The sequence below is a fragment of the Centroberyx affinis genome, unplaced genomic scaffold, assembly GCF_046629955.1.
Source record: "Centroberyx affinis isolate AG114_WGS23_722 - 3 ecotype Tasmania unplaced genomic scaffold, CSIRO-AGI_Caff_v1 ptg001396l_1, whole genome shotgun sequence".
Lineage (NCBI taxonomy): Eukaryota > Metazoa > Chordata > Actinopteri > Beryciformes > Berycidae > Centroberyx > Centroberyx affinis.
Genome location: NW_027279878.1, coordinates 373,412 through 395,555, shown reverse-complemented (window position 1 = coordinate 395,555; position 22,144 = coordinate 373,412). Strand labels below are relative to the sequence as shown.

At 42.2% G+C, this 22,144-nt stretch overlaps 3 protein-coding genes across 3 annotated transcripts; 1 reads left to right on the top strand and 2 right to left on the bottom strand.

Moving 5' to 3' along the window:
* Positions 1 to 685: 685 nt before the first annotated feature.
* LOC139649789 (WD40 repeat-containing protein SMU1-like) lies at positions 686 to 8,498 on the bottom strand. The gene is made up of 12 exons (XM_071526291.1): positions 8,473 to 8,498; positions 6,615 to 6,825; positions 6,385 to 6,537; positions 6,175 to 6,285; positions 5,840 to 5,968; positions 5,077 to 5,196; positions 3,161 to 3,277; positions 2,910 to 3,037; positions 1,839 to 1,965; positions 1,527 to 1,688; positions 1,086 to 1,238; positions 686 to 784 (listed from the first exon to the last, which is right to left on the bottom strand). Exons 1-12 carry the CDS (start codon positions 8,496 to 8,498, stop codon positions 686 to 688), a joined length of 1,536 nt encoding a protein of 511 aa, XP_071382392.1.
* A 2,976-nt stretch (positions 8,499 to 11,474) lies between these two features.
* LOC139649757 (perilipin-2-like) lies at positions 11,475 to 14,357 on the top strand. The gene is made up of 7 exons (XM_071526249.1): positions 11,475 to 11,501; positions 11,938 to 12,133; positions 12,624 to 12,706; positions 12,830 to 13,076; positions 13,214 to 13,350; positions 13,688 to 13,753; positions 14,004 to 14,357. The coding sequence occupies exons 1-7, from the start codon at positions 11,475 to 11,477 to the stop codon at positions 14,355 to 14,357; spliced, it is 1,110 nt and encodes a 369-aa protein (XP_071382350.1).
* Positions 14,358 to 16,097: 1,740 nt separating this feature from the next.
* rps6 (ribosomal protein S6) lies at positions 16,098 to 22,016 on the bottom strand. The gene is made up of 6 exons (XM_071526274.1): positions 21,944 to 22,016; positions 21,171 to 21,302; positions 20,392 to 20,602; positions 18,332 to 18,478; positions 17,016 to 17,173; positions 16,098 to 16,232 (listed from the first exon to the last, which is right to left on the bottom strand). The coding sequence occupies exons 1-6, from the start codon at positions 21,947 to 21,949 to the stop codon at positions 16,137 to 16,139; spliced, it is 750 nt and encodes a 249-aa protein (XP_071382375.1). The 5' UTR covers positions 21,950 to 22,016; the 3' UTR covers positions 16,098 to 16,136.
* Positions 22,017 to 22,144: the final 128 nt, after the last annotated feature.

Sequence of the window (22,144 nt, the reverse complement as noted above, 5' to 3'; positions counted from 1 at the left end):
ATCATTTTGACAGTGGTTGCCAACTTCAGTGTTATATACAAGATATATACAAGATACAGTCTGTAATGAACAAACATACAATTTTGCACCAATGATGTAACCAGATAGTACAAAGGATAAATATTGGTACAAGCAGTACCTCGGCACCTTGCAGGCATATTTATTGTACTAACGCACAAATACACCAATTACACCATTTCAGTGCAACAAACTGACAGTCAGGCTGCGACTACATTGAATACACTGTTAATATAAACACACTGGATACAGAAAGTGTCACTGGAGATCCATGTAGAGGTTTCTCACCAGTCATCATGCATATCTTCAAGAAATACTTAAACTGTTTAAGTATTCTAGTGTACTGATATTTAGACAGTGTACTGAGGTAGCATGCAGGGAACACGTAAGACAGAACTATGGCATTACATCTGTATCATTGAATCAATATTACAAAAGTATTACAAACTGACACTGACCCATCAATTACCTGATATTGTTTGCTTATGCCCAAACAAATGGCAGTTTTTATTACAAATCTGTTTTCACGACAGTTCACCATCATGCATTTTCATGTCTAGAGACAGAAGAGATGAAAATGGGGATTCAAACTGCACTGGTTAAGTTGGATCCATGAGGAGTTGTGTGTACACATCATGACGTGATGCGCTGCGCTGCGGGCACCGGTCTACGGTTTCCATAGCCTCAGGAGGCCATCCTCGCTGTACGTGGCAATCAGATTCTCATGTGGGTGGTGGACGATGCCAATTACATCTTTCTCATGGACCTGTGGGTGCAGAAAATCACAGATCACCAGACATTCTCTGTTACCCACTGGCCCTTATTATATTTCCTTGGCAGCCTTCACTAGGATTGCTACTCGGCAGCAGCAGCAGCAGCAGTATTCTTTCACAGTGTTTTTTCCAAGGACAGCGAGTATCAAGTGGGACAAAAAAATAACTAGATGGGCAAAACCGCACTGGTCAGGTTTATTAATAAATCACAAGGGTCTGGATAAATTGCCTCCTCTCACAGGCTCTAATAATGAGTAGATACATAGTAAGTAGATATTGGCAGATAGGGCTTACAGTCAGCGTTCTCTCCAGCCGTCCCGTCGCGTATTTGAAGCAGTACAGCACCAAGTCTTCTCCCACACAGTAGATCCACTCCCCACGGGGGGAGAGGGTGCAACATACAAAGTCTCCCCCCTCCTTTCTGTCTGAGCTGAAGGTCTTCACAGTCTAAATGAGGAGAGAGGCAACATTAAGTGCGTACAAGCAAAACTCAATGATATTATATGGGTATTGGCATAGTGAAAATACTTAATCTCTCGACAAAAATGGTGCTAAGAACGATGTTTCGCTGCGTTTCATCCGGCTTTGAATTAAGTTCACTGACTGAATGAATATTCTATGAACGGTATGAATGAATGTAGCAGTCTCGTTTATTTACTGTTTGGAGAAAGCTCTTGTTCGGCGGATTTGAATAGTGATTATGAATGGATTCTAATGCAGTCAGAGAGTTCTCACCTGACCCTGCATGTTCATGATGACCACCATGTTGGAGTGGTTGCACACCACAAAGTGCTCTGGATTTTGGGGGAGAGGAATCACGTTGTTGACGGGGATTTCTGAGCTCCTCGACAGAGATTTTAACGTGTGGATGCAGTCTGTAGTCTTGGCATTCCATATCTAAAATGTGCACATGGAAAAGTGTTTATCATTCAGTGGAAGAAATATATTACAGTATAGTAGAGCAGTTTTCCAGACACACAGTAATAATGATCTAGCACAGGACTAAATTGTAGTGATTTGGTCAAATATTGTAAGTGATCAGTGTACCTTCACTGTGCCGTCCGATGAGGCACTGATGATGTGACTGCCATCTTGAGTGAAACATGCATCGTTTACAAATGACGAATGGCCACTTAACTCCTTGAGTGTCTTGCCCGACTTCAATTCATGGATTCTGAAAACAACACAGTTGGAAGACTGACAGTTGTTTTGGAAACAACAAAACAGCAGCTTCAGTTAATAAACAAAGGCATGTTTATATAACTCATGAGGCATTTTTCTTCAGGACCAGCACATGATGGATTGTGTTAAATACGCCACTTGCTGAGTTGCCGATGTCTTATTTTTAGATCCTCCGGAGTGACTGAGTGCAGATTTAGCTAAACCATGACAAAACGGCTAATGCTCATTGATTCACTCCCTCTCTGGTGTGATGATTTAGCATAAATAAACAATTCAGACTACCATCTCGTGGAATTGCAAGTGGAGGCACACGTTGCAGCTTTAGGCCTGAGCACATGGCGTCTCAGCTACTCCCACACAGCCCATGTGCTTCCAACACAGCAGAGGGGCAAAGCCCACACTCGACAGGATTCAGAAATAGAAATTCAAGACTCCTCATCATAGAGCAGGATACAGTAAAGGTTGCACGTGTGTGTGTGTGAGCAAAAGAAAGAGAGACTTAATTGCCCTATGTATATTTACCTGCAGGTACGTTAAGCATGCGAGAAAAATAGGATGTCAAGCCTCGACTCTACCGCTTATTTGCATTATTTATAAAGGGAGAATGTGTATGTGCACAACATGTGTTTTTGTTTACTCAAAAAGTCAAGTTTGTGTTTACCTATATGAAGAGTAATGTTACTATTTGGTGACAAGTGACGCGGCATATTTCAGATAAAAACACCAGTATGCCAGCCATTTATAGGTTGCCCAAACATAAGTCATGTTATAGCAAATTCTAAATATTCTCAATGATTTGTAGCAGCACAGAGCCACACAACTGTTACTACACATAATGGAAAGGCATTCATATGGTCTGGTCCATACTGAGTAACAGCACCACCTGTTTTACAGTATGTTAACATGTGCATAGAAAACATGATAGTCATGTCCCACCTGACGGTCTGGTCAAAGGAGGCGCTGAGAATCTGGCTGCTGTCCTTAGAGAAGCTCAAACAGGTGACTCCTTTGCTGTGAGCGCGCTCAAACCTGCGCAGACACAAGCCACTCTGGATCTTCCACACCTAGCCCATAAACCCGCACACACACACATTACACTGATCAAACCAGTATAAACAGTATAAACAGAACATTGAAGAACACTGAAGAAAGACACTATAATTGGTCATATATGTAGACCAACAGACCTTTATTTTGCCATTCTGTGCACCCGTGGCCAGTAGCTCTGTATCCTGACTGAAGCACATACACAGCACGGCATCATCCATCATCATGAAGCTATCTTGGGCCTGGTACTTTAAGTCCTAATTCACCCATGAACACATGTGCGCACACACACACATACGCACACCAGAAAAACACAGGCAAATATTCAATATAAACAGTATATGAACACATATCTGCCAAGACATTTTTCATACCCACATCAAGGTCAAGGTCAAGGTCAAGATAAACTTTATTATCCCAGATAGGGAAATTCAGGTGGTCAAGGTGCAAGAGTACACAAAGCAGTCACACAAACAAATATAAATACAATTATACAATTTACAGTCCCCCTTCCATCCCCCCAACACACACGCCCACACACAGCATTATAACCAACTAGTAAAAAAATAAATAAAAGAAAATAAGATATATAGAGTATATTGCACCATACAAGTATTGCACAAGGATAACATTGCACATAGCCCTAGCCAAAACCATCAGATTCTCTGTTTTGGAATGTCCCTCTCATTTAACAGTCTAATTGCTGAAGGAACAAAACTAAAACCTGCTAAACCTGGTTGTTCTTATTTTCCTTTGCAGAATCCTACCTTTGCCCCGATAGCTTAGTTGGAGCCTGTTGTGTAGAGGGTGAGTAGGGTCACTGAGGATGCGCTCAGCCTTACTCAGAATGAGGTCTTTACACAACTGGGCAGCTGACATCTGGTCACACCCAATGACTCTACTCGCCATCTTGATCATGCACTGCAACTTATCTTTGTCTTGGTTGTGCATGTTACCAAACACACAAATCAGGCCAAAGGACAGGATGCTCTGAAGGACAGCCTTGTAAAACAGTTGCAAGACATAACGATCAACATAAAAACTGTTAAATTTTCGTAAGAAAAACATTCGCTGTTGCAGTTTGTTTACCTTCACAGTAGCACATTCGTTGAACTTCAACCGGTCATCTCTATCCCTAGGTATTTATAAGTATTAACTCTTTCAATGGGTACATTGTTGACATTGGTGAGTGGGACTTCTCCTCCACTACGTCTAAAATCTATGACCATTTCCTTTGTTTTAGACACATTAACCTCAAGGAAATTGTCAGAACACCATTTAATGAAGTCCCCTACCTCTTCCTCAAAGCCACCCAAGGATGAGTTGTCAGACTTAAGGCCAAGGCTGTGTCATCTGCTTACTTAAAAAAGGTGTGGGTGGAGACTGAAGCTTGACACTCATTGGTGTACAATGTAGACAGTATGGGAGACAAAACGCAGCCCTGTGGGGCCCCTGTATTTATAAACTTTGGGGGGGAAATAGCTGTGTTGAATCTGACCTGCTGGGTACGATTCAGGAGAAAATCATTAATCCATAGGATGAGCCTTGGATTAACCCCAAGATCCATCAGTTTGCCTACCAGCAAGTGGGGCTGGATGGTGTTAAACACACTGCTAAAATCAACGAACACAATCTTCACAAGACTGTGAGGTTGTTCCAGGTGTTCATACTGTTGCTCATTGTCAGCAGTGCGTCCTCAACCCCCCGCTCTGGCTGGTATGCAAACTGATAAGGATCCAAAAATGGTGAGACTTCAGTGAGGAGGTGTTTTAACACTATCCTCTCAAGACACTTCATAGGTACTGAGGTTAGGGCAACTGGCCGCAGGTCATTCATCTCTTTGGGCCTACTTTTTTTGGGCACCGGTACAATCAGAGCCCGTTTCCACTGGTCAGGGATTGCCCCCGTGTCCAGTGAGCGCTGAAACAGCCTTTGGAAAGGAAATGCAAGTGAATCAGCACATGACCGCAGGACCTTACAGCCAATGCCATCCAGACCCTGAGATTTGCCAGTGTTAACATGTAAAATACAAACTGTATTAGTAGTAAATATTTACCTTACTAATTTTTCCAGTGGAGAAGTTCCAGACCTCAATGAACCCATCCACTGATCCAGTGATTAGGTACTTGCCATCAGGGGAGAAACGGGCGCATTCCACATGTGACCGCTGTCCAAACTACAGAACAAAATTGCACACACAAGCTACTCATTAACACTCATTTATCCTCCAGATAAATGCCAACCAGTTGAATAATGGATACTGATATGATCCCAAAGCACTGAGAAATACAGCACAAATAAATTGATATCAGAAACAGGTTGTTCATCATGCTGTAGTTGAGGCTGTTGAGTAGGCTGAATGTACTGGACGTTTTTAACCTTGGGCAGAGAATAGCAAGGACGGGCAATTCAAGCGGCTCCATCTGGATGCAAGTGATGAAAGCACAGCCAGCGATCCATACAAGTGCCTTCAGGTAAGTAAAGCAATTAGCTGTGTGTGTGTGTGTCTGCGTGTGTGTGTGTGTGTGGCAAATATGTCTATGGGTTAATGAACTAGGAGGTCAAAACTATACAGACTAAATTGGGGAATGACTTGACAATGGAAGAGGCAAGCTCAAACTATTTCAAAGACGTATGCAGTAAAACTGTTACAGCTCTCAAATACACTGTATCTGAGTTGGTGATTGTGATTGTAGCCCTAACTCCCACAATAATAGTGAAAGTACCAATCATACACAACTTCAACTCTGTGCTGAACATTGTGTTAAACAATATAGTGCAATGTCATACTATGTGAGTCCAAGCCTGTGCCTGTCTACCTTGATGTGCCGGTAGAGCTGCGTTGGAAAGCTCTCTTCTTCCACGTGCCTCTCTATAGCTTTGCTGCCATTCATGTCAATGGTCATGTCAGGTGACAGGTGACCCTGGTGCTCCTGTATCCTCAGAGACTGTAGAGTAGAGCGAAGGTAAAGACAAAACAGAAAACAGTTGTGGCTGTAGCATTCAGTCAGTATAAAGACGGATATGCATGACAGCAGTGAATGAGAGCATTGGACATAGAGGAATAAAAGTCCCTTGTCATCTAATTAGAGTGAGCGTTGTTCCTTTAGTCAGTCTGTACGTTTGAAAATCATCCAGGCCTACTCACACTGACTTGCTCCAGCAGCCCCATGAGGCGAGAAGGGGGCACGACGCTGACCTCCCTCACCAGCGCCTGGGCTATGGCCCGGCGCCGCTTCTCCTTGCTGCTGCTTTTTGGGTAAGCCTGCATCGAGAGAGAGGGAGGTTACTGGATCTTACAGGTAGTGTAACATTCACTGACAAGAGTTCTTCGAATATACAAAAGCAGTGGGGTCGGTCTCACCTCACGTGGGTCAAAGTAGGAGCGTGTTAGGAGGTTCTCCAGGTGTATGTACCTCTCCGGCTGGGTCTGCTTCAGCATGATCATGGGGTCGGTTTGTCTGAGGAGGGAGCGGGCGGCCCCCACCTCCCTCATTTCAATCAGCTCCAGTACAACCTGTTGGAGAGAGATCAGTGCTCAGTCTCACCTGTTACTCAAGTCAAGTGCATTCGTTCGAACAATGCAAATCTCACCTGCTCATAAAGGTCAATAAGCGTGTTGTCGGGCAGCTTGAGGGACTCGATAGCCAGCAGGACGGAGTCCCAGTGGCCTCTGTTGATGTCTGCAACGAAGCTGTCGATGCTGTCCACCGTGTTGAGCGAGACGGTGGTTTCCTCCTGTAAGGTGGTCAGCGTTCGATAGAGGTTGTTCTCCTTGAGATACTGCATTATCAGACGAATCACGCTACAAGAAAAAAAAAAAGGTTGTGCAATTGTTACAACCATGAACTGATTGATGAGTCTGCCTGCCTACAAAGCCTGTGGTAATCTCCACCTACTGGGCATCTGTGGCTGTCTGCAGCTTGCTTTTAAAGGGCAATGTCGGTGCTTATCATTACACAGTAAAATTGTCAGTGTTAATTTAACTGCCAGTGTTTATACGAGTCCATTTTAACACTGAGTTAATTCATGCTGACAATTTTACTGTGTACTAACATGCTGTAATGTTTCTCAATGATCAACTGGACACAAGTTGTGATTGATGATTTGGCTACAAATTCTCAGTTTGGTTATTTACACTACTGTAAAAGGGGATGAATGGGATGAAGTAACAGTGAAAAGGACTGTCTCCACCCTAACAGATTGGACTTTGCCAGGAAATGTACACATCAGTACAGATAGTAGAATCTTTCACTGTAGTGGGACTTTATGCTTCATTTTGCCCTTGCCCTGATGGATCACAAGTTAATCTCTCTGAACAGAATCTTCATTAAAATCCAGGTTCATGTGGACCCTTGGCCCACTTGGAGCCATCTGCTGGGCATTTTCGCAGCTCAGTGTTGTTACTCATTAAGTTATTTCTTCTGTGAGCCACATTCCCTGCAGTACTGAGTTTTATGGGCTTCACCTGGCTGCAGCTCTTGGGCAGAGACAGGATTGCAGTGCTGACTGGATTCAAACCTCTCCTGCCCAGTGATGATATTTAGGCTTACTTGGTCTTTTGTGCAGCAGTTACCCCCTTTTAACCTTCGGCCATACAGAAACCAACCATGCACTGCTTGAGCGCCAAATGTAACCAACTATAACAATTTGAATTCAGTCCCCCAAATCTCCCATGCAGGAAAACTGTAGTAATAATTTCAACCATACATCCACACCCTGGCCAGGGGTGACAAGACTACTCTGCTATGAGATCAACAGGCGCATTTAAATGAGGCTGATACAATGATCCAATGACTGCAAAACATCCTGGACCCTCCTTTCTCTCAGCACACCCAGCCTCGACATCAGGTTAAATGGCTCAAACGAACATTTAAGCCGTCATACAGGCAAGACTGGCTTCATTTTACAGGATAATTCCTAAAATATACAGAATAAAAACAATAATAGAAGCCGATCTGCGTTTAGATGGCAGGTTCAACACTGTTCAGTCGATTAATAACAAACAATTGCCACGTGGGCGCATATTGGTAAAGTGAGCTGCAGGATCAACGTCTGACAGCAATAAATAACTGCAGCATCACCTTACACGACGCGTGAAAAAACAGACACAACGTCCACAGTTAACGAAAAAGAACTATAATCCTATTATTAAAAGTAGTGATCCTATAATAACTTTTAAAAAGACGCAAATTTCACAGCAAAATTGTCATTCCCTAAAGGAAAATTATAGGAATATTGCAGTGACATCATAGGAGATACAAAATACCATCAAGCACAATAAGGTGTCAATAAACTTACTATTGAGTACCACAGACACATTGTATATCTCTGTAGCAGTATTTAGGGAAACTGGAGTGATTATTCGACACATAGCCTAACTGTTATTTTCAACAGAACTCTCACAGAAATCTATTTATTGACACTCAAAACGGAAAATCTCATCACTTACTCTGCAGATTCCACCTCCAAAGCCATGTTGATGTGTCTGCTGCTGCTGCTGCACTGGACTGACGGTGTGGCTGCCGCGGCTCGGTGCTCGCTAGAGCCACGTGAAAGCCATTTATTGAGGACCACCCACTACACGTGCTTTTTTGGTGTGTGTGTGTGTGTGTGTGTGTGTCTTGCAGCGTGCAACAGTCCCAAAACCTTGTGACTGCCGCTGCACACGCATATAAAGTCTTGCAGCGGATCTCGCCTCCTGACTGACGCGTGCCGATGGAAACATTTAGTGAGCACGTTGGCTGCAGCAGACAGCGGTTACGGTTACGCTCCGGGATGCTGCAGCCCTGCACGCCAAAAGCACCATCAGCACCATGGACAGCCCTCGTGGTTTAAAGCGTGCGCGCCTATAGGAGCCGAAATCGACATTGCACTAATAACGAAAAATCACCCCAGTACAAATACTTATACAGGGCATAGGCCTATAGTGTGTGTGCTGCTCACTTTTGAGTACTTTGTGTGTGTTTTTTTTTTTATATCTCCAATGGTGTCATTAAATTATCCCTATGTTGACTCTATATGATGTTTGTATTCTGGGATTATCCTACTAACTATCTACAATAAGGGATGCCATGCGAGCAATTTTGCGTTCAAATTAAATTCCTACATACATATTTATCGCTTGCCATCACTGTATTTCCCTGTGATCACTCGAGGGCATAATGCTGTATGTCACTGCATTGTAAGCCTAATGCATTTCTCTTAATCTTAATTGCTATGCAGTGTGCCAGCTCGTAGATGCAAAGCAGCATGCTCAGTGCATCTCCTTCTGCATCTCCTCCCACCTGCATGTCTCCATCTACACCAGCATAATAACAAAGCCTTACTACAGGTGCCTGGTTTATCCACAACAGAGGCTTCATTACTCTGTGGCGTTAATCCAGTTGAACATCAGAAAAACAGAGCAACCTAAAAAAAAAAAAAAAAAAAAAAGGCCTTCCCAAGCCAGCAGCACAGCCAAGTAACAAGCACAACATTATTAGATTCATTTCAGGAGACAAAACAGCTGCAAAACAATTGATGTCAAGTTGGATGTGAAATACTTGAAGCCAATTTAGTTCCCACTCTTCAGAACATAAGACAGTAGCGATACTGGAATGAAAAAATGTCCTGCATTAAACAGTAATATCTTTTTTTCCCTTGTTCTTTATTTTTTAATATCCTTGGGTTCTTTACGAGACGAGTCAAATTTATATAGCTCTCACAGTCTCAAAGGGGCCAAATTTTAACACAATAAATTCATTCATTCAAACTGTTTATTTCATCCTTGGGGAGGACATAAAAATGAAAAATGACACCTGCAATCTTAGATCTTATAATGTATATATATATATAATGAAACAACTGGGATTATTTATAATGCAACAAATCAGTGATGATGACTAGTTTGATAATGTGCGTTGTTTTTTTGGGGGGGGGGGGGTTCTAGCCTGATCTGCAGGGCTTGACTTGGAGCTGATTGGGTTTTGCTCTGCTGCTCTGCTGTGCAGTTTGGTGGAGAATGTGGCCAATGAAACAAACCAGACAGGGCTTGATCTCCTTCCTGATGTCTCTGATGTGGTATTGATTTGATTTCATGTAGTCAGATCAAGCAGTAATGGTCTTAAAAGACCCTTAAGTTAGACTTGTTTGATCTTTGCGTATACCTGCATTTCTTGTCATAGTCAGCCTTTGGTGGGGAGTATTTATCAGACTTCTTTCTTTGTTGGCAACCAACTAGTACTGGCCATGTCTTATACTGTTCCTGGAATTCAAACCAATCTTCATCTTGAACTCGACTTGGGTTTGTAGGACTTGGTCACTTTCCCTTTCATTCCCTCTGAGTCTTGGCTCCTGAACTTCCTGGTGGGGTTTACAGCTGTGGTCATACTGAACTTTCCTGGAGTCACTTTCAGGTTGTTGGTGGTCTGGAAGGGCTCTGGCCTGACCATGTCCCAACAAAGATACTCTTCTACAATAGAGGAAAGAGAAACTCAGGATCATTTTTGGATCATATGCATAAACTATAGGCTACTCTTGCATGAACAAATATCTTGTGGGTTTATTGTTGCTCTAAAATAAGGTGATCTCTACAGTAGGTCAATAACAGATACAAATGGATATACATACCTTGTTACAAAGACACATTCATCTTCACTGTTTGGTGCACTGTATCTCATTTTTGTTGGCAATTTTTCTCTTGCGCACAGTGATAGTCCCTATTTTCAGTAACATGATTCCCTCTGGTGCACTATAGCCTACAGCAGGTTATGTCATGGTGGCCTTTGTTGTTTCCTGGAAATGTGTGGAGCATGGTTTGCCCTGATTAATATTCTCATGCCAACTGTTTTTATCATACTATTCATAACTACATACATCAAATGCTTCATGTCACTGGAAGCCTGTGAGAAAGCAAGGTATGCAGTTAACAACAGCACAATCCACAGGTAGGCCTACTGTGGCATATAGCCTACCCACAAACATGTTAGAGAAGAAAATTTGTTTTCCAAAAGAAAGTAAAGGTGGCAGTGAAATACTTGAGTAGCCTAGCTATGTGTGCTACACCTGAGACTCTGCATGGCCAAGAAATTTGTTATAAGCCCACATAATGCAACTATAGGACCACAGAAGCCTAGTTTTTAAGATGACGGGATGCCATACTTTGACATTTGCCGTTTCCGTCATAGCCGTGGGTTAGGCGTTGACATATCGCGAGAATACAGAGAGAGCTGCGCGAAAAAGAAATTCTCCAAAGGGCAGGTGAGCGGCTGATTTTGATTTACCTGACCACGCTATGCAAGTGTTTTGGATCAGCAGGAATACAACTCCAAACTTGTCCCATGAACCAGCATTCTGCAGGGTGAGTGGTGTTTTCCTAAACTAGTTGAAGATGACGGTTTAAATCCGCGATAAATTTAAATTCCAAAACGTTCATTCATTTATTTGTTTTTCTTCTATCAAAGTGCGCGAATCATGCCGAGGAATAACAACGTCAGTCAGGTGAGTAGGCTACAACAGAGGCAGACTGAATTTTCCTCCTCATATTGCATCGACACTGTTGATTTTACAACAACATGATTTCAGCGCGTTCATAAAGAATGTGAAGCTTGAAGTAAAAGAGCAAGATGGTGGCCTATAAATTAGCAACAGGGTGATGAATTTGATTGTATATAACTTATTAAATCAGGGGTTCCCAAACTCTATTAATGCAAAGGCCACTGAAATACATCCCCATTTGAGGCCAACTGAGAAGAATTTTAGGTTAGATATGACTTAATACTAATAATACTAGAATTAATAGTGAAATTGAACAATTCTTTATTCTGTGGACCCCTCAAGGACTCCTGGTGGTCCCTGGACCCCACTTGTGGAACTGTTGTCTAAGATAGGCTCACTATATCTGTGCTGAGGCTGTTTCTGCTCTTTTTCCTTGCAGAATGCAGTTGTCAGACTGACCAAGCTTCCCATGGTTCGCTCGGCTTGTGCGACTCTGTCAGTCTTGTACTTGGACACCAAGCGCAGCCACCCCAGCCTGAAGTCGGTGTGTGAGGTGCTGGAGAATGGTGTGACCAGTATAGGCTCAGTTGCCTATGACAGGGTTTCTCCTGTCATCATTAAACTGGAGCCCCAAAGTAAGTATTGTCAGGCCTACATACCTTTTGTTGATTGTAGGCTATAACCCACAAGTTGCCCTTTTGTTACACTCATGACATACATTTAGTCCCAGTGCAGCCTGTTGGACTATCTTGCAGCCATTACTATCATTATGTTGTGATGTGCATGTGAGGATGGAAGTGAACTGTTTTGACATTATTTGTTTACTGACTAATAATTAAAAGACAAGCGATGTGGGGACCATATCAAAAGTTGTCATAACTCCACCTCTGATTACAATTGATCATTTATAATTACAAATGTAAATGGTTGCATACCTCAACAGCATATCAGGGCCAAATTAAATGGTGCCAATGGTATATGTTACTCAAGTTCTGGGGTTAACTTAGACAAATGGCTACAACCTAGATGTGGTGAAATTCATGTAAGACAGACTCCTTTTATTGTAGTATAAAGAAAACATTTTTTCAGTTATGGCTTCACTGTCTGTCTGGAACATTTCCATAGTTTCCATTGTGAATGATGTGGCATGTAAAGGTCTGGACTGGCTGGAGACTGCATTCCCGGTGCTTCAACAGCCCACAGAGAAGGTAAATTCTTCTTCTCCTTTGTCAAACCTTAATGAACCGCACACATCGCACCGTTGATCAGAAAGAGTGAAGCAGAAGCAAGGAACGTCTCTGTGCTCTCTTGTCCTTGTCTGTATCACCCAGATTGCTGCCAGCGCCAAGAACAAGATGCTTGAGGTCAAGGATTTGGCGAGCATCGCAGGCACCGGAACTGTGGACTGTGTGCAGCACGCCATCACATGGGTGACTGGGAGGATGGCTGATGATGACGAGGTTGACCAGTCACTTGTGAAGAAAGCCATCAGCGTGGCGAGTCTGGGACTGGACTCTGCTCTGAGTGTGACTGAGACCCTGATGGACCAACTGCTTCCCCCCACCAAAGAAGACAGAGGTAAATGGATGTTACTGGTGTGAAACGGAGATACATGTCACTCTCTAAATGACATTCAAAACGTCTCACACATGCCTAATCAAAAAATCAGAGCATCTCTCTATCTCTCTCAAAATGTACTTCTGCCGACTTTGTAGAAGAGGAGGCGAAGACTGTTAAGGGTTTCGAGGCTGCCACAGGCGGGACCAGTTACCCTGTGAGACTGGTTTCCCTCACTGTCAAGCTGTGCAGAGGAACCTGCCACAAGGTCGGGGCCACGATGCACACTGTGAAGGTCTGCAGTCTGCACACCACTGATTTGGCAAGAGGTGGGGTGGGGGGGGTTCAGGAATCAGTGAATGAGCATGCATGATTATAGCAAATGGAATACCAGATGACTCAAAATAGTATTGACCATATCGCTGGGAAATAATATGGATATAGCACTCAATGACAGCAAGATTGAATTCACACAAGAATCCGATTCCCATTAATTTTATTCACTGTGTGAACAGACTGCAAATTACTGTTTCTGTGAAGTGGTATGTTCTTGATGCTGTTATTGTCCCTAAAATGCCATATAATAAATAACATCTCACTCCATAAAACTATGAATCTAACTTGCTATGCAGGACAAGCTGGGTGTGATGGTGGTATGGAAAGATTGTCGCGCTCATGTTAAACAGCAAATGGAGGAGGTATTGGGATTATCTTGACTTGGGCTTTACTTGAACTGATAACTGCTAATGCCAAATATGCTATTTCTATTTATGTTTAGAGCTTTGATATAGTATCTTTTTTGCCAGCTTTTGTTATTGAATCCATTCATGGCTCATCAGCCATTTCAAACACCTGATCAATGTTAAACAATTCGAGTGCAAATATCCTGACTATATCTCCAGTCTAAGCTGAATAATTACTCTGTTCCCTATGTCCTTTACTCAACAGGTAATGGAGAGTTTGCCCAGCTCTGCTGTTCTGGTTCAGCTCCTTCAGACCAGCTGGCTGACGTTGGCCTGGAGCCTCCATGGCCTGCCCCAGCACCTGCAGCATCGGGCTGTGTGCCTGCTCTTCTTTGTCTCACAGATGTACAACTTAAGCTGCCCTATATCCCCACAGGACCTGCCTGATCGAGTCAGAGGTTCGCTCAGTGCTGCCTTGGCCTACTTGGCCCCTAACAGCCCCCTCAACAACATGCCCCCTGTCCAGCCACAGGCTCGGTCCAATGGCCGCATGAGGAGGCCGGCCAAGACTTCTGGTTTTGGCAATGGCCGTAATGCTAAAGGTTATGCACATCGTTGATGTGGACCATGGTAATTATTTAATTTCATGTGGTGCAAATTTAATATTATTAGCCTACAATAAAGTAAATTGTGTGAAGATGCATAAACTTTGATTCATCTTGTCCTTTTGGTCTGGCAGCCCTGCAGTGTATGATCTATTTGTACAGAATATCAAATATAAGTGTGAAATTATTGAAATGAAAAAAAGGGTGTACAGAAACAAACCATGTTTAGAATACTTGGTAGAATCATTAAATGTGGAGTGAAACTCTAGCTGTAACAAAGGAAGATTGTATTATATTATGATTCATGGTATTTCCTGATGAAAGAGGGCCTTATGGATGGGTAAATTTACTGCAGTAAAATTAGTGGATAACATGGCAGAAAACTGTGAAGCTTGTCCATATTAACCAATAGCAATGCCATAATTGATCCTATAGGCTTTAGAAACTGAGCTTCATGAACAAGTGTGAAGTCAACAAAAAGCTACCACTGAACATACAGTATACCAACGATATACATATACTATAAGCAAGGCTGTTAAAATAAACTCAAACAACAAACTTATACCAGACCACTTTGGATCATGTATACTAAGAAAACTCCATTCTAGCCTGTAGTAGTGGCACAATATTGATTATACAATTCTGCCACTGCCATTGGTTTATAGGCTTTGGCAACAGTAGTAATCCAAGTTCTTTCGATTAAATTGTTTCAGTTTTTGTGAATTTTTGGCAGCTCTCAATATATGATGGCTTATTCCTGCTGACCTGACACCAGGTAATGGAATTCAGTCTATGGCTTTTAGTAAAAAAAAATTAAAAGTGATTTTTACTTTCTTTGAAGTAAAAATTATTCAGCCTGTATCTGACTGGCTTGGTGTCTGCTGATGCAACCCTGGTCTGTATGCTGCAGGAAAGGTTACTCTGAGGGCACGCACTGCTGAATCATGCAGAGTTCAATAACAGTAGGGATTTCTACAACTTTTATTACCTTCAGACCACCCGTTTTAATGCTATGCAGCTTGAGCTAACTACTTTTAAACTCCTATAGTAATGTGTATTGTAACATTTAGGACAATGAACTTGTTTGAATAAGACTGGATTGCCAATATAAGATTTACAACATGTAAAAGAATTGCATTTCATAAAACTTAATTCAAATACCTTTCAGGGTCAGATGCACACAAGATCTAGTTTAGCAACGCTTCAGGAATCTTTATCCAGAATAAAATATGAGCTCCCAGGTCCAAAACCGTATAGTAATCACCATGGATATCTACATTCACATCTTACTGTGCATCTCACTTTTGAGTGATGAATATGACATGCTACATATAAAATGATACCATTACTTCTTGCAATGAACATCGTGACTGAAAAATCAGTATTTGCTTTTGATTTGTGGCTTCGCTACACATCCCTGAAATCTCTTTGCCGCCACAACTAATCAGTTGTGCCTAAACTAAGAGTTGCCTAAACTGTGAGCCCTACACTACCATGACTTCATACATTCAGTTAGCATTTGTGAAGCTGTAACCAGCAAATGTTTGGTATTTTACTTAAAGGACAAATTATTAATGGATAATCAAAATTATAATACATTTCCTGGTGATCAATCGATTCAACTAATCATTTCAGCACTAGAACAGGCTCCGTAACAGTCAAAACTCCAAATGATTCAACAATAAACAAAGTTCACATTTTATGATCTGTACTCAAACTAGTTGAAACGTAATGAGACATGGAATCAGAGGGAATATTTTCAGCAAAATGTTTCTTTATTTCGTTTCCATATTTCACTTTTGGCTGGACTCTGATTTGGATGTGGATGCTCTCAGAGAAGAAAGGCGGCGCCTCTTGGCGATCTGTTCCTGGCGCTTCTCCTTGGCCTCCTGTTTGCATAAACAAATGTGTGTAAGTCAAATGTTTCCACAATAGGATAATGCTCCGGTTATCCCATAGTGACATTACGCAGGCTTCACCCTGATTACTGTCTGAATTTTTTATCTAAATTTATCTAATAATCTGTCAAGACGTAAACCTACCACAAATACTAAACAAAAGAAATTAAAATTTTAACCTAGTTGAAAGAAATTACCCTTTGGGAACCAATCGGAGATGAACACACGTTGGTGATTGTTTTCAAATTTGTATGACTAAACATTTCTGTACATCCAATCGATCTGTTTTTTATAATCCATCTGAACTTTAATGAGAATCCTCCTACTGCATTTTCAGGTACAATTACAAGTTTGAAGACATAGAAAGCGCGTGCCCAAGACTCTACTGGGGTTGTAATCACAACATTTGGAAATTCCCAATAAAATGAATGCAGAGGAGTAATGCGCATTCTATTTCACCAGTAAGTTCTGATGCCTGGCAAGCTTTAAGCTCCACAGTATTGCTCTTTCAACTGGGGAACTCTCTGCACACTTGAGCAAAAGCCAGTGCCAACTTTTCAAACTTACTGCCTCAAACATTTCTTAACCTTTACATTTTCCTTTTCTGAATTATATAACTGATGTAGCCCAGTAACGTGCCGAACATCCAACTGAGGCAGGGTTGCGGTTTTTACATCAAATGTTTCTGTCTACTTCTAAGAACTCCTCACACTGCATCAACTTTATGGGATATTCAGCAAGTGGCTAATGCACGGCAATAAGAAAACTCCATACCTTCATTCTCTTGGCCAGCAGCTTGGCATACTCGGATGCCTCTTCCTTGTTCTTCTGGGTGCGCTGTCTCTTGAGGGCAATGCGGCGGCGCTTGTGCTGCAGCACGCGAGGGGTCACCAGTCTCTGGATCCTAGGAGCCTTGGTTCTGGGCTTCTTGCCTTGGAGGGGGAGAGGGGAAAGAGCGTTACCATTGGTAGTGCAAACATGTCTTAACCCGAACCCTCCATGTGACAGTTCTACAGCTCTGTTAGTGGTGGCGTAATTGTTAGTCTCTGAATTTCAATGTTCAGTATTTAACAAACACAAGTCCTCTGGTCACACATTGTGCCTGCAACTTCCGTGGGCTGCTACTGTTTGGATGAAAGCGTTTGGATGCAAAAGGCAATCTGCCAAGTAGTGGTGGGCAGCAAACCATCAGAAACAATATACCAGTAGAAATCTGTGTAATGGTTTAGATTTGCCCATCACGTTTCTACGGGATGAGCCAGGAAGGCTGTAGGTGACCGATCTTACGCAATATTTTTGCCACACAGACGTATTCACCTTCTACAGACTTAATGTCAAGCAGTTTGTCATTAGTCACAAAACTGCTGAAAACAGGTGGGTAGGGCTTGAGTGAAGTGAACAAAACAGAACAAAGATGAAAAAAAAAAAATAACCAAAAAAAAAAGGGGGGGGGGGGGGGGGGCTCCATCCAGTGGACATGGTTAAGTTATCCAACAAAAAAAAACAACAGAAAACCATCATCTGAAGCAATCTGTCAGCGTTGTTGCATGACTCATTGTCAAATGTTTTGTTCTAGTAAGTAAATGTAATGGGAGTTAATTTTCATGGGGACAAATGACATCACCAAAAAAAACAACACAAAAAAAAAAAGACTACCTCTTGATACATACTGTTGCCATCCAAACTTTAAAAATATTGTGATACAAAATTCAGGTCACATCACCCACCACTACTGCCCAGTGTTTCCAGGCTAGGTTAAAAATCCAAACAAATAACTGCCTTTGTTTCAAAATTTCATTAAACTTGTTCAGCCAAGCTGAGAAAACTTATCTATTATGAATATATAGCAGGGCAGTCAGTCAAAGTCACCCAGTATTTACATTTCCCTTTGCCCAAAGCTTTGATCATCATAATGTGCATTTCAAATGAGACTTGTGGCCGCAAGCTTGTGCAATCCTTGAGTTAAGATGGTTTCAAAATATCAGCCCCAGCTGACAGTCTACATCCAACAGTGCCACAGAGACTGTTTGCTTGCAGACAAACTTCTACAGGCTAAAAAGGGTCAAAACTGACAGTGAATTAGGCCTCACCTTCTTTAGTCAGGGGTCTCCTCACAACATACTGCCTAACATCATCCTCCTTAGCCAGGTTGAAGAGCTTGCGGATCTTGCTGGCCCTCTTGGGACCGAGGCGGCGAGGGACAGTGCTGTCGGTGAGCCCGGGAATGTCCTTCTCACCTGAGAGAGAGAAACAAACGTCAGTACAGGGGATGAGTCAATCAATCAAGCTGATTCAAAGTTTCAAATTTGCCCATCTGCGTATGGCAAAACTACAACAAGTAATGTTGAGTGCTCAGTTTTCAGGTCAAGATAATTTAATCAAGATAACAAGTCTACTGTCTTACTTATACCTGAGTAATAGGATGATTGGCAACACTTGCCAAATTGGTCAAACAGCTGAGAGTAGCAGTGTGTTCAGTTCTTTGCAGAACTGAAGCAGTTGCCTGAAGATCATAACAGCATAGCAACCAAGAGGACAAACTACACTCATTGTGGAAATGTAGCCACACTTAAGTCCTTCTCACATTAGCGATGCTCGCTATGGTGCTATGTGCTTCATCTACAAGCAAACTGCTCCCATGAACTTAACACACTCTACTCTTCCCTAAGTTCCCTACACCTTGCTGTCACTCACACAGCAGATGAGAGAAAACGGAGAGCGAAACGAAAAAAAAAAAAAAAAAGATAATGCAAATGCATTTCAATCCAGTCAGTTCTGTCAACGTTGGAACCAGGTCTCGGTTTCCTAGTATATGCATACACTGAGAGAGCAATGCAGTTCAACCAGCCATGGTGAGAAGGTCTGGTCGCATCTGGTAAAGCAGCTCTGCAGTTACTCTGGCAACACGCTGTCCCCCCTTAATGACTACAGACTAATCAAAAAGGGTCTACTGGTGTGCCATAAACATACTTTTCCAATGATTGCATTTTTAGACATTCCTGAATGTGAGTTTGAGGTAGTGCAACTGTATAAGAGTAGCAGTGCCTGAAACCTTGTAAGCCCAAACATCAACCTCAGTCAGCTAAAGACCAGTCTACATCAGAAGAGACTCAGCCGTGTTTTTCCAGTCTGTTTTCTCTCAAAAGAAAGCTCTCGTTTTAAAATCAATGCTGCCTTCTACACCTGTTCCATACAAGCACACGCCTCAGCTCCATTGTGTACATAACTCCGTCCTGCTCAGACTTTTTATGTTTCAAGTCCATCTTTTTCTACTTGTTTAAACTTTTAAACCCATTTAAATACCAGTATTCTGGGGGCATTTCCTCTATTCATCATGATTTATATTCATCCATTTTTAATTAGATTCCTGTGGTTGCTTTTGCAGACCATTTTTCCTATAGAGACAACTTAAAAATAATTTAACTGAAATAGAGATTCCCCAAGTGTTAGAAATGGTGGGCTACGCAACTATCAGAGCACTGTTTTTGTTGCATGCTAAAGAAATTTGTTCCATGTTTCCAAACCTTGCCTTCAAGTTCAAGTTTAATTAAGTATTCAAAAACGTTGGTGTTAATATATGAATGTATCAATATCTGATAGGAGAAATGTACAAAATGGGAATACTTGCCCATATCACTGATATATTTCAATGTCTGCTTGTGTATACTGAGGCATAGCCTCATGCTTGATTTCACGCTGTAGAATGCATGGCTACAATACAACTAAACAGAACCAGTGTGGACACAAACGAAGGTGTCGTACACATCAATGACTTCCTGCTGGAGCGGCATGACTGGTGCAGACTATGGGTATGACCCAGTGGTGGTCATGTATGCTGGCATGTTCTGTAGTATGTATGTATGTATGTATATCGGCATATACCACTGCTGGGGCTGTATTTTGCTTCCAGCAAAAGGAGATCCAAGTTTAAAATCATTGTGTTGCACTAATACACAAAGTGGAGTGGATTTACATGAAGAGGGGTCAAACAGGCGAGTGATACCATGAAAGCTGAGGGAGATATTTAATCTCCCTCAATCATGAAGAATTTTCCTTTGGTTGACTGGCAGACACTTAGCTTCTCACATGGAAGACCTGTTGAATCTTGTTTTGCATAAGTTGGTCTGAATGGACCCGATTAAACCATTACCTTTCTTGACGATGACCAAGTTGAGAACGCTGAGGTTGGCGTCGACGATGCAACCACGGACAGACTTGCGCTTGCGCTCACCAGTCCTGCGGGGGCGGTAGCAGGAGTGGCCCTTGCTGAGCAGCAGGCGCACACGGCCGTGGGTCAACACACCCTGCTTCATGGGGAAGCCCTGCTTGTCGTTGCCTCCGCTGATGCGCACCACATAACCCTGGAGAAGTGGAGAAAACACAAGTTGTTACTTTTACTGGTTTATCCATGTGGAGAAATTGGCATGTTCGAAGGTGCTGGTACAATACATGCTCTAATTTCCTTGACTGCATTTTAAAATTACCAAAATTTGGACAACAGATATGAGGCCAGCATGCTTCGTAGCTTCTACCTTTAAAGATTATGGGGTTGGGTGCTCTTTGGATAAAACAAAACCATAAGGTTCTCTAGTAATAATGCGAGTGTTCTGATCCGGTCAGTTCTGGAAACGCTGGAACAATGTCTCAGTTCCTGACCCTAGTCATATTGAGAGAGCAATGCAGTTCAACCAGCCATGGTGAGAAGGTCTGGTCGCATCTGGTAAAGCAGCTCTGCAGTTACTCTGGCAACACGCTGTCCCCCCTTAATGACTACAGACTAATCAAAAAGGGTCTACTGGTGTGCCAAATGTGTACAGAATACACAACAACTTTGTGCCATGTCAAGATGAAATGTGCTCCTGGCACATCATGTTTAATATGTGTTCAAAATGTCCTCAGGCAGACAGGAATAATGACACCATCGCTTACCTTCCACTCATCTCCCAGAGGGTCAGCTGCCACTTCAGTGGCCATACGCTTCTCATAGAAAGTGCGAAGCTTACGCTCATCATCTACTTCAATCAGCTTCTGACAGCCAGTAGCGGGGAATGAGATGTTCAGCTGCAAGACAAAAACTCTATTAGCATAGCTCCTTCATTCATGTAGGGTTCAACACAGAAATGACAATTAAAGTCTATGTAGGTATGCTAGCTCTGCATAGCACCACAACACAGAACATCTAAAGTTCACGTTATTAGCTGAGCTTTCTATGACCACATGGACAGAATTTGATAGAGAGGCAAAACAGCATCAGTTAGCGTATATTGGCTTAAATTTGGGTCGTCAATAAAACGCCATTAGCTTGGAGGGAGCTGCTATTAGCTCTCCATACCGGTGAGGAACCGTAAGCTAGCTAGCCGGCTTGACATTTCAATAATTTAGCGGGTTTAACAAACTTCCTAGGGAGAACATCGCCATTCGGGTAACAACAAAACTCGGGACATGTTAACAGCATTAGGTAACTTTGACTTCAACTACGTGCACATTTCTCATAGTAGGCAGCCATGTTTGTAGGTTCATTTGCCAACACGATCACTCCTTGCTAGCTTTCATCGCAATCAATACGCATCCTAAGTGCCAAAGCCGTGAATCATTTATCAAACTACAACGTTTTAAAGTTCAGAGTCTGAGCTTCAATCACATTGGAATATTTCAAAGAAAATAACTATGTACAAAGAAATAAATTCGTCGGAACATTGTACCTTCATTTTGCTAAACCGACCCAACGACGGTCCGCCACAGAAAAGAGGCCGGATATCCGCCTCGTTGTCTCACATAGGCTTGAAATGTTATCGCGATAACTAAAAAAAATACATTTAAAAAACATACAGTTTTCTCTACAGTTTCTCATCCAGGAACAAATTTAAGCAGAATTTAACACGTTTAATAAAAAATATATATAT

Excerpts from the sequence above, each read along its gene's own strand:
- LOC139649789 (XM_071526291.1), bottom strand. The coding sequence starts at position 8,498 with ATGGCTTTGGAGGTGGAATCTGCAGA. Across the intron at positions 6,538-6,614 it reads TTATTGACCTTTATGAGCAG|GTTGTACTGGAGCTGATTGA; the intron begins GTGAGATTTGCA and ends TCTCTCCAACAG. Across the intron at positions 785-1,085 it reads GGCTGGAGAGAACGCTGACT|GTCCATGAGAAAGATGTAAT; the intron begins GTAAGCCCTATC and ends CTGCACCCACAG.
- rps6 (XM_071526274.1), bottom strand. Across the intron at positions 20,603-21,170 it reads CTCTGGGAGATGAGTGGAAG|GGTTATGTGGTGCGCATCAG; the intron begins GTAAGCGATGGT and ends CCACTTCTCCAG. Across the intron at positions 16,233-17,015 it reads TGCTGGCCAAGAGAATGAAG|GAGGCCAAGGAGAAGCGCCA; the intron begins GTATGGAGTTTT and ends TTATGCAAACAG.
- LOC139649757 (XM_071526249.1), top strand. The coding sequence starts at position 11,475 with ATGCCGAGGAATAACAACGTCAGTCAG. Across the intron at positions 12,707-12,829 it reads TTCAACAGCCCACAGAGAAG|ATTGCTGCCAGCGCCAAGAA; the intron begins GTAAATTCTTCT and ends TGTATCACCCAG. Across the intron at positions 13,351-13,687 it reads CCACGATGCACACTGTGAAG|GACAAGCTGGGTGTGATGGT; the intron begins GTCTGCAGTCTG and ends CTTGCTATGCAG.